Source organism: Phyllostomus discolor, chromosome 2 (genome assembly GCF_004126475.2).
Source record: "Phyllostomus discolor isolate MPI-MPIP mPhyDis1 chromosome 2, mPhyDis1.pri.v3, whole genome shotgun sequence".
Classification (NCBI taxonomy): Eukaryota; Metazoa; Chordata; class Mammalia; order Chiroptera; family Phyllostomidae; genus Phyllostomus; species Phyllostomus discolor.
The window spans coordinates 165484755-165497007 of NC_040904.2; the positions used below are offsets into that span (position 1 = coordinate 165484755).

The window sequence follows — 12253 nt, forward strand, 5'->3', positions numbered from 1 at the left end:
TGCCCATTTTATGTTCCTACCAGAATGAACAAGGGTTCTAATTATTCTACATACATGCCAACATTTATTTTTTTTCTTTTCTTCTTTTTTTATATTAGCCACTCAAATGGATATGGAGTGGCATCTCACTGTGATTTTGATTTACATTTCTCTAATGATTAGTGATGTTGGGTATCTTCCCACGTGCTTATTGGCCATTTGTATAACTTTGGAGAAATGTGTATTTGAGTCCTGTGCCCATTTTCGAATCTGGGGGGTGGGGGTGGTTGGAATGCAGGAGTTTTTTATATACTCTGGCTGTTAACCCCACATTAGATATTGATTTGCATGTTTTCTCCCATTCTGTGTGGGTTGTCCTTCCTCTGTGCAGATAGTGTCCTTTGTTAGACGAAAGTTTTAAATTATGGTGTAGTCTAGTATATGTTTTTTTAAATTGCCTGTGCTTTTTGGGTCACACTTAAGAAATCTTTGCAAAATCCAGTGTCATGGAGTTTTTCCTGGTGTGTTTTCTAAGAGTTTTATAGTTTTAGGTTTAGATGTACATCCATTTTTTTAAGTTCATTTTAAAGATTTTATTTACTTATTTTTAGAGAAAGGGGAATGGAGGGAGAAAGAAATGGAGAGAAACATCGATGTATTGATTTTCTCTCACACGCCTCCAACCAGGATGTGGCCTACAACCCACGCATGTTCCCAGACCAGGAGTCAAACCAGCGACCTTTTGGTCCACAGGATGGTGCCTAACTCACTGAGCCGCCCAGTCAGGGCTCCAACACCATTTGTTGAAAAGACTGTCCATTATGATTGATGGCCTTGTCACTCTTGTCTAAAATCATTTTATCATATATTGAAGATTTGTTTCTGGGCTCTATTCTGTTCCATTTGTCCTTATGTCCATTTTTATGCCAGTTGCGCACTGTTTTTGATAGCTGTAACTTTGTAACAGCTTTGAAATCAGAAAGTATGAGGCCTCCAATTTTGTTACTTTTCAGGATTGTTTTGGCTATTCAGAGTCCAATAAAAAGGCACCAGGTTTTTCCCCTAAATTTCTTTTTTTTATATAATTTTTTTAAAGATTTTATTTATTTATTTTTTTTTAGAGAGGGAAGGGAGGGAGGGAGGGGGAGAGAGAGAGAGACAGACAGACAGACAGACAGACATCAATGTGCGGTTGCTGGGGGTTATGGCCTGCAACCCAGGAATGTACCCTGGCTGGGAATCGAACCTGGGACACTGCCCCTAAATTTCTTAAGTCCTTTTACTGTACTAATACCTGAGAGCTAGGCCAGTCCTTTGTCTCACCTGAAGTAAGAGGCCTGGACTAGAATCTGTGTCTCTTGGTTTGTAGTTCAGGTTTTTCTACTTTGCTACACAGAGAATTTGTTTTTCTTACATTATGGCACATAAGAGAAACGTCTTTACAAACACGCATACAATCTCTCTTCATAAATGTACTTGGAATCCCAGCATCTGTATCTTTGAACTTTAATGGGTTATTCTCTCCTATTTATACACACAGTTAAATCTAGGTGCTGTTAGTTTTACCTGAGAAAACACTGGATCTCATACAGATATCCTGATATCCATGTTACAGTTGGCTTTAGGATGAACCCAACAACTAGCACAGTGGAGTGGGGCCCACTTACTGCTTTTTGGTTATGTGCTATACAGAATGGAAAGCAAAGTTGTACTAAAGCTCATTCATTTTTGCTCACCTCTTGAGTGTAAGAAGTGTCCCTCTGTTATAGGGCTATTCGAGGACTTTTCTACTTCTGTCTGTGATGCTGTGCCTTCTGCCTCTGTTCAGATACTGTTCTTGACCCTTCTGTGGCAGTGCTCGTAGTGCACTTCTGTCAGTAACGCTAATCTTAAAACTAAGTGAAACAGACTATAGGCTACCATTTTCATGACACTAGAGCTAGTGTGTGAAGTAAGTCTATCTTGAAGTAGAATTTTGGAAAATTTAAAGAAACTTTTTAAATTGTCTCATTTTTAAAAAACTTTTTCAAGTGGAAAAAAGATACTCGGAAGGAAAGTACTTACGTCAATTTTAGCCCTATTCAGACCTTTTTCACTGGCAAAAAGAGGTTTACACAAAAATCTTGGTAACTAGGAGCCAATAATACCTGTATAAGAATCAGTGCTTTTTTATCCAGTGATACTCAGAATCATTCAGTGATTACCCTTTGTTTCTCAGACATCCCGATGTCTGTGGGTATCATCGATCCTAGGGCTAATCCAAACCAACTAAACACAGTGGAGTTCCTGTGGGACCCTTCCAAGAGGACGTCAGTGTTTATTCAGGTAAGGCATTGTAAATGGGGTTCCAGCTGTGAAGAACATCTCTCACTACCACTTTGTTTCTTAAAGGAAAAGACACATTGAGTTGGAAATCTTTACAGGTGCAGACTCCTCAACATGTCCCTGAAAGCAGTAAGGAGTTTCTGAAGTGCTCTTTTAATTTCCCCAATTTATTTGCTTGTCTCTCCCCAAATGCTTACTGACATCTGCATAATACAGTGTGAGGCAAAAGTAGGTTTACAATTGTTCATGTGGAAAATAATACAATAACTAATAAATTAATAATGCAAGAGTAAGCTGTGTTTTTGATACGGAGAACTGTAAACCTACTTTTGCCCCATGCTACATTTTGTTCTGGATGGACTATAACTTATCTAACAATTATTTAGCATTGAGATTGTCTTAATTTTTTACTATTTTTTTAGTTTAAATTATTGTTGTTCAATTACAGTTGTCTGTATCTTTTACCCCCCTCCCTAATTTTTCACTATTCTCCATAAAGTTATTTTGAACATCTCTGTACTTAAAGTTTCCTTTGCATATCTGATTATCTTCTTCAGGTAGTTTGCTTGAAAATTTTTGTCTGTCATAAGAAGAACTATTGGTTTGTTTATTGAGTAGTTCCCATGAGATGGTTACTGTGTTAAGTATAACACTTTATATATATAATTTTATTTAAGACTTTCACCAATAATCCTGTGGAGTAGGAGTAGTTCTTGAGGCTTAGAGAAGATAATTTACCCAAGCTAGTATTTGGTCATTCAAGATTCCACTGTTCAGACTTCCGGCCAAGATGGAGGCAGAGGTAGACACACTGTGCCTCCTCGCACAACCAAAATAAGGACAACAATTTAAAAACAAAATAACAACCAAAACTGACAGAGAATTGAACTGTATGGAAGTCCAACAACCAAGGAGTTAAAATAGACACATTCATCCAGACCGGTAGGCGGGACTCCGGACGGAGTTGGGCAGCTGGGTGGAGAGGGGTAGCGGCACAAAAAGCGTTGATACCGGGCGCACAAGATGGAAGCAGGCGGCAGCTGGCAGATTCCGGGCACGGGGTGGCAATGGGCAGACCCAGCAAGGCGGCAATTGTGAAGTGAGGCACGGCGTGCAAGGTGACTGGCTGACCAGGCGTTCCCACATTTATGCGCAGATAAACCAGGCAAGGCTGGGGAGCGAGACAGACAACACAACCCAGGGTCCCAGCGCTGGGAAATAAAGCCTTGAGGCATCAATTGGGGACATCTGTGGGGGTTGAGGCACAGGGAGAGACTCCCAGCCTCACAGGAGAGCTTGTTGGAGAGACCCACAGGCTCCTAGAATGTACACAAGCCCACCCATATGGGAATCAGCACCAGAAAGGTCTGGTTTGCTTGGGGGAAGCAGTGGAAGAAACTGATATCCAACAGAGAGCAGAGCAAACGCCATTGTTCCCTCTCAGATCCCGCTCCCAGAAATAGTGTCACAACCCAGCGACTGGGTTGCTCCCTCCTGGTGAACACCTAAGGCTCCGCCCCTCATACTTAACAGGCGCAACAAGACAAAAAAAAATAATGGCTCAAATGGAAGAACAGATCAAAGCTCCAGAGCAAATACAACTAAGTGATGAAAGAGATAGCAACCTATCAGATGCACAGTTCAAAACACCAGTAATCAGGATGCTCATAGAATTGGTTGAATTTGGTCGCAAATTAGATGAAAAAAACTAAGGCTGTAGCCTTAGTGGACCAGAAGGAAGAAAGAAGCAACCAAACAGAAAAGAATGAAGAAATAAGAATTCAAAAAAATGAGGAGAGGCTTAGGAACCTCCAGGACACCTTTAAATGTTCCAACATCTGAATTATAGGGGTACCATAAGGGGAAGAGGGAGAGCAAGAAGTGGAAAAGTTATTTGAACAAATAATAAAGAAGAACTTCCCCATTCTGGCAAAGGAAATAGACTTCCAGGAAGTCCAGAAAGCTCAGAGAGTCCCAAAGAAGTTGGACCCAAGGAGGAACACACCAAGGCACTTGATAACTACATTAGCCAAGAGTAAAATGAAAGAGAGACTCCTAGAAGCAGCAAGAGATAAGGAGATAGTTACCTACAAAGGAGTTCCCATCAGACTGTCAGCTGATTTCTCAAAAGAGACCTTGCAGGCAAGAAGGGACTGGGAAGAAGTATTCCAAGTCATGAAAGGCAAGGACCTACATCCAAAATTGCTCTATCCAGCAAAGCTTTCATTTAGAATGGAAGGGCAGATAAAGTGCTTCTCAGATAAGGTCAAGTTCAAGGAGTTCATCATCACCAAGCCTTTATTATATAAAATGTTAAAGGGACTTATCTAAGAAAAAGAATATCAAAAACATGTACAGTAAAATGACACCAAACTCACAATTATGAACAACCACACCTAAAACAAAAACAAAAACACACTAAGCAAACAACTAGAACAAGAAGAGAACCACAGAAATGGAGATCACATGGAGGGTTAGCAACAGGGGAGTGGGAGGAGGAGAAAGGGAAAAAAGGTACAGAGAATAAGTAGCATAGATGGTAGGGAGAAAATAGGGGGAGAGTAAGAATAGTATGGGAAATGTAGAAGCCAAAGAACTTACAACACATGGACATGAACTAAAGGGGGGAATGTGGGTGGGAGAGGGTGTGCAGGGTGGAGGGGAATGAAGGGGGGAAAATGGGACAACTGTAATAATATAATCAACAAAATGTATTTTAAAAAACGATTCCACTGTTTACATTCGCCAAGGTCTCAGACTTTATGCAGTAGCCAAACAAACCTTTTTCCCCTTGTTGCCAGCTTTCCTATTTACCATTTTCCCAGCATGGATGGTGCCTCCACTTTCTAAAATCAATGTAGAAGTCCAGGAAACTTTTACTAACAGAAATCATTTCTCTTTTATGTTAACTCTATTCTTTGAAGCAGTTAATGAATTTAATTCCTCACAGTAGTTTTTGTAAACATTAGATCTGTATGTTTACTTTGTTTGCATTTGTAAATCATTTAAATTTTCCTCAGTTCCATCATTAGAGTGTAAATTCTTCAAGGTAAAAACTAAAAGTTTTTCTGGTAGGTGTTCATTATGCTTTTTAAAGGTTTTACTGTTAGTAGTTGCTCAAAACATGGCACGGACAGGTTTGCCCAGCAGCAGCCCTGAAACCTGGACGCTGTGTCCTCCGCAGGTGCACTGTATCAGCACAGAGTTCACCATGAGGAAGCACGGCGGGGAGAAGGGCGTGCCGTTCCGAGTGCAGATTGACACCTTCAAGGAGAACGAGAACGGGGAGTATACTGAGCACTTGCACTCGGCCAGCTGCCAGATCAAAGTCTTCAAGGTATCCCTGGGCACTGTGGCGGCCTCGGAAGCTACCTTCCTCATCTCTCGCTTGTGACATTCAGTCACCAAGTCAGAAAGTCAGCTTGTCTTTTTATAAAAACTAAGAAAACTTAAGGACTTTCTTGGAGTGCCCTTAAAGCCTATTGAAGTTACAGGCTCTTCTAAAAGCTCACAAAGTTATGAAAACTTGACAGTTTTGGTTACATTTGTACTTTATCTTTCCTTATTTTGGTCGTTTTGTGTTTGTCACATGGTTAAATTTGTTCTCATCGCGAAAGATTCATGAATACAAGAGTATTCAGAGCACGAAACGGACATTCCCCTCTCACCACTCTTGCCCTGGCCCCCCAGCCTCTCCCCAGAGGCAGCTCCCCGCTGTTGCAGCTTAGGGTGCGTGTGTCCTTCCGGTCCCCTTCTGTGCTTGTTCGTGCGCATGTGCAGAGGTGTACGCACACTCTCTTTTCTCCCAAACGTAAATGGGATTACACTGTATGAACTGTTTTGAGTATTGCTTTTTTTCTACGTGCTTTAGAGATCTTTCCATGTCTATAGCTATAGATCTCTTATTCTTTTTTAACTCCATCAAACATTTAAATTTCCCAGGTTCAGATTATATGCAATGATGCATTTTGTCTTTATATCATTGTAATATATCTTTGTTTCACTTGTGACTATTTAAGTTTTTAGAAGTAATATTGTTGGGTTGAAGGGTGAGTTTAAAATAAAGTATTTCTCATTTCAGCCCAAAGGTGCAGACAGAAAGCAAAAAACAGATAGGGAGAAAATGGAGAAACGGACACCTCATGAAAAGGAGAAATACCAACCTTCCTATGAGACAACTATACTCACAGAGGTAAAAAGGATTTCTTTGGTGACAGTTTCAATCAATACTTTTTACTTTTAAGAAATATCTAATCCTTTTACAGTATATGCATATATCAAGGTATTATGTTCTAATTTACCTAAAACTAATATAAAGTCCTGTCATTTATATCTCAATTTTTAAAAAATTGCTTCCCACCTGGTCAGAACTTACTTATCCTCTTAGTTATGGGGGGATCTGAGGAATTAAAATTTACTGATCAAGATGAGCTAGTCAAGTGACAGTGTTTTGGTGGAATACTAGAGTCAGTTACACGTTTTAGTATCTGAGTTGTCCTTTGTTTCAGTGTTCTCCGTGGCCCGAAATCACCTATGTCAATAATTCCCCATCACCTGGCTTTAACAGTTCCCATAGCAGTTTTTCTCTTGGGGAAGGGTAAGTCTGGGAAATGGAATTGGCTTGTGTTTGTTGTAAATGTGTATTTTTAAATCATCATCCTAGAAACAAGATCTTTCCTAACCAATAAGTACTTCTGTTTGGTCAGTCTTCGATAGATTTATGTAGTAACTGAGGTTTGGCTTACCTTCAAAAGAAATTGAAAGAAGGGTTTTGTTTTATTTTTTTTTGTGTGGGTTTTTTTGCTGCCTAAGTCTATATAATTTGTCTCATAGGATAACTTTCCTCATAGAGGAGAGAGCACCAGAATAGTTAGCCTTTGTTGCTATAGAAAGCTCAAACTGTATCAGACAGTTTGGATCATCTGCTTGCAAGAGACTGAAAACGTTTTACGTACCCTTTTGTCTTTTTTTCCCCTCCCATTAGAAAATCACATTTATTGTTGGTTTTTAGTGATTCAGGGACTGATTTTCTGGGCTTTTCACTTCTCCCTGTTACTGCTTACTTGTGGTTCTTTCCCTTCCTGATCATACTCTCACCGCAGAGTGGTCATCGGGAACTGAAACACACATGTACAAATACTGATATCTGTTTGCTACATACTGAGAATGATCCTACCACCTAGTTGTCATCAATCTTTGGTAATCAGGGGAAGAAGGTTGAACATGATTGCTAAAGAGTGTCTTATCTCTTAGCATAGGCCATATTGAAATTTCAAGATTGATTGATTGATTGATTGATTGATTTTTAGAGAGAGGGGAAGGGAGGGAGAAAGAGAGGGAGAGAAACAATATGTGGTTGCCTCTCATGTGCCCCCACTGGGGACCTGGCAGGCATGTGCATGTTGGATTCCCTGATTGGGAATGCAATGGGCGACCCCTTGGTTCGCAGGCCGGCTCTCAATCCACTAATCCATGCCATCCAGAGCTGAAATTTCAAATAGACTATGAAATGTGTGACTATACTGTTTTGTTGTAATGTTTGTTTTCTTATTTATTTAGGTTCTGTGTTCAAACTACTTCTGAAAGTGTTTAGTTAGGGTGGCTTAAATATTCAAAATGTAACCATTAAGAATAAAGATAGGTAGAAGTTGTAGAAAGAATAGATAACTAGGGTCTTGAAATAAGTTTATCATGAAACTTGAATACTGAATTTGAATTTTGCAATTAAGGCAAAAAAGAAAAAGGTCTTTTTTGAAAGAAAAATGTCTTACTACCAGTGTAGATTACCCAGTGTACTTATAAGCAATTTAAAATATTATAGGCCTGGCTAGTATAGCTCAGTGGATTGAGCGTGGGCTGTGAACCAAAGAGTTGCCAATTCAATTCCGAGTCAGGGCACGTGCCTGGGTTGTGGGCCTGGTCCCCAGTATGAGGCGCGCAAGAAGCAACCGCACATTGGAAAAAAAATATTATATAGGGTTAAGAGGTTTTTTACCTTTTTGTTATGTATTTATTTTTAGACTCATGTTCCTCTCATGAAAGAAGTAAATATTAGGGAAGAGGGACAATCTGTAAAGCAAAAGGGAGGACAGGGAAAAACCAACTATGTAAATAGCCCTTGAATTACAAATTAGGTAACACTAATTTTTGAAGCTGCTTTAAAATAATTATTTCTTATTATAAAAATTGTGTGATTGCATTGCATTTCATAAGTTTTATTCTAATATTTTTTCTCTGTATGTTTGTACATTTATGTATTTAATGCAGTGGTAATATATTGATTACTTTCTTTTTTAAGATTATTTATTTATTTATTTATTTTTAGAGAGAGGGGAAGGGAGGGAGAGAAACACCAATGTGTGGTTGCCTCTCATGCTACCCCAACTGGGGAACTGGCCTGCAACCCAGGCATGTGCCCTGACTGGGAACCGAACCAGCCACCCTGTGGTTCACAGGCCAGCACTCAATCCACTGAGCCACACCAGCCAGGGCAAGATTACTTTTATATTCTGATATTTATTTTACATTCTTATAAATTTATGTTAAATAGTCTTTATGTCATAATTTGTCTAATCAGTCCCAATTTACTGGAATCTTGACTTTTTTTCAATGTCTCCAATAAAAAATGTTGCAAGTGACATAGTTCCTCCTCCCTCACCCTCTAAAAAGTCTTTACAATAAATGAATACATAATAGAAGTACTGGGTCCAAGAACAAGACTGTTTTATGAGAGAGCACATATTCCTTTAAATATCTAGCTTAGGACTTAGAGAGTCAAGAATGAGATGATGAACCCTAGTACGCGTCATGGACTCATCCTTTCGTTATAAATGTTTCTTTAGAAACGGTTCACCAAACCACCAGCCAGAGCCGCCCCCTCCAGTCACAGATGTAAGTTTAAAGTTAAATGTCAGCTATTTGCAATATCTAATAATACTTTGATGACTGTGCAGTTCAGTACTAGTGCCCAACTTCTAAGGTGTGTTCATTTGTTCATTAAATATTTATTGAATTTTGACTGTGAACCAGACACTATGCTATGGACCAGATATATAAAACAAGAAACATAGGACTCTTGTATTTAAGGAATTTATAATCTAGTGGGGGAAGATAAGGATGGAAAAATCCAAGGGTATCTTGCATGGTTAGAGAAGGAAAAAGAATATATAAACAGCTTACCAGCAAACCAGGCCTATCTGAGTGTGGGCGTGTTTGACTACTGCTTATCTAATAATGTAACATTTACCTTTTTTAAAGTTCAATCTATTTAGTTACCAAAAAATTGCTTTCTCTCTTTCAGAACCTCTTGCCAACAACCACACCTCAGGAAGCTCAGCAGTGGTTGCATCGAAACCGGTTTTCTACATTCACAAGGCTTTTTACAAACTTCTCAGGTTAAATTTGCCTAACCTTTTGTTTTCCCCCACTCGGGATATTCTTCTACATTCTAGGGCCTCCTGGTTCCCTGTGAGGGGGTTGTATGTGTGTGCTGTGAAATACTTAAAAAGAAAGACCTCTTAGCTTAAACTTATTTTAATTTTAAAATATTCATTTTTTACAACACTTTAAAAATGTACTATGTAATATTTTATGAAGGAGCATTTGCAGGTAGTCTGAAATTTTCTCCTGATGTCACAATATTGTATTTTATTTGCACATTCCACTTTTACTTAACACCTTCAGGGTAACCAGTCATGGTAGGAATACTCAAATGGGTAAGGCATACTTCCTGATCATTTATCATCTATTACCAAAAAATCACATCAAAATATTTCCACCCCCAGCCCCAAAAAAGGGTGAACAAGTAGTTGTGATGTAGTAGAAGCAAACAGGCATTTAGGGGAGGGCCTGGGGTTAAGGAGCATGTGTGATGCATGAGAGATGAGGAGTTTGTTGACCAGGCAGTGGATGTTTCAGGCAGGAGGGACAACTTCTCATTGGATGTCATCAGTATCATGAAAGCACAGGGTTAAGTGGAGAAGTAATTGGATGGGAATTGAGGTGGGAAAGGAAGCAGGGGTGAGGTCGTGGAGGACCTTATGCACCATGCAAAAGGATTGTAATGTAGCAGTAGTGAAGTGTCCTTGTAGCAGAGCCCATTTTAGCTGTCATTAACAAACAGAGACAATGCCTCTATCACCCATTTTCTTATATTTATTTCAGGGGCAGATTTATTGAAACTAACTAGAGATGATGTGATCCAAATATGTGGCCCTGCAGATGGAATCAGACTTTTTAATGCATTAAAAGGCCGGTATGTGATTAGTGTTAAAATATCAGTGAGATTGGATTTCAAATGGATTTGGATTCAGGGACTCTTCACAATACTCATTGCACAGTTAAATACATCTTGTCAAAACATTCTTTTTGAATCGTAGCTATGTACCAAATAAATAAAGATGAAAAATATCCTTTCTCACACTTGATTCAAGGAATTCCTCATGATATCCCATTTTTTATTTTCAGGTAGTTTTTTCATTCAATAAATATTCATTGTTACTATTATGAGCCATTTAGGCTAAAGGATACATTGGTGAGCAAAACAGACAGGGTACCCATTATCATGGAGACTACTTTCTAATGGGAAGAGAGATAAAGATATAAACAGTAAGTATTTTGGGTAGTGATAGTGCTTTGAAGGGAAACAAAACAAAACACGAAGGTTCTGGCCTATGGAGTACCCAGGCTTTGGTTAGGAGAGATCTTTCTGGGGTGTGGTTATGTAAACTGAGTTATGAAAAGACTGGCATCTATGAGGTCATACCAGGGAAGAGCTTTCTAGGCAGAAGGAACAACAGATATAAAGGCCCTGAATCAGTTTTAGCTAGAGAACAGATCAATCTTAAGGTTGGGTAGGAATTGCTTAAGTGTCTGCTTACAAATATTATTTATAATACAAAGAATAATTTGTAGTCCCAATTTGTGATTTCTAATTTCCAGTAGGTACTAGTAGTATTGATGGAAAAAACATACAGGTTGATGCCATAGAACCAAATCAGTGACTAAATAATGAAACAGTCTGTGAACTGTTTGTGTTTGTGAACATCACAAGAGTTATTAGGTGGGCCATAAACTTGGAAAATTTTAAGAGGTGGAATTCAAGGTTTAATGATTTAAGGAAAAAGAATGGATCTTTCATGTTTTTTTAAAGATTTTATTTATTTATTTTTAGAGAGAGGGGAAGGGTGGGAGAAAGAGAAAGAAACATTGATATGTGAGAGATACATCGATCCGTTGCCTCTCACATGCCCCAACTGGGGACCTGGCCTGCAACCCAGACATGTGCTCCAATAGGGAATTGAACCTGCAACCTTTTGATTTGCAAGCTGACACCCAATCCACTGAGCTACAGCCAGGGCTGGGTCTTTCATTTTAAAATGTATTATCTAAAGAACATTTAGAAATAGGGAGTAATGAGGACTTCTGGCCAAGATGGAGGTGTGGGTAGATACACATTGCCTCCTCACACAACCAAAAGAAGGACAACAACAAATTTAACAACAAAAAATAGCCAGAACTGCCAGAAAATCAAACTATATGGAAGTCCGACAACCAAGGACTTAAAGAAGAAACATACATCCAGACTAGTAGCAGGGGTGGAGACGGGCAGCCAGGGCAGAGAGGACATGTGGCAAGGTGGCTGCTGGACTACTGAGTGGGTGAGGTGGCGGCTGGCGGTCCCACATTTATGTGTGGATTAACCTGGAGGAAAATGGGAGAGCAAGACAGACCGCACAACCCAGGGTTCCAGCATGAGCAAAGAAAGCCTCAAAACCTCTGGCTGTAAAAATCTATAGGGGTTGCAGTGGTGGGAGAAACTCCCAACTTCATAGGAGAGTCCACTGGGGAGACCTGTGGGGTCCTAGAATGTACACAAACCCACTCACCCAGGAATCAGCACCAGAATGGCCCAATTTACTTGTGGGTAGTGGGGGAAGTGACTGAAAGC

The 12253-nt window shown here is 39.5% G+C and overlaps 1 protein-coding gene across 3 annotated transcripts in view; it reads left to right on the plus strand.

Moving 5' to 3' along the window:
- The window catches only part of TFCP2 (transcription factor CP2), a 47676-nt gene that overhangs the window by 27210 nt on the left and 8213 nt on the right, over nt 1-12253 (plus strand). For all 3 annotated transcript variants that reach the window (XM_028532428.2, XM_036019023.1, XM_036019024.1), the window contains 7 exons: nt 2198-2304; nt 5489-5641; nt 6386-6496; nt 6813-6901; nt 9147-9195; nt 9605-9698; nt 10468-10558. In XM_028532428.2, the coding sequence (XP_028388229.1) occupies nt 2198-2304; nt 5489-5641; nt 6386-6496; nt 6813-6901; nt 9147-9195; nt 9605-9698; nt 10468-10558 (694 nt within the window). The remainder of the gene's footprint in view (nt 1-2197; nt 2305-5488; nt 5642-6385; nt 6497-6812; nt 6902-9146; nt 9196-9604; nt 9699-10467; nt 10559-12253) is intronic.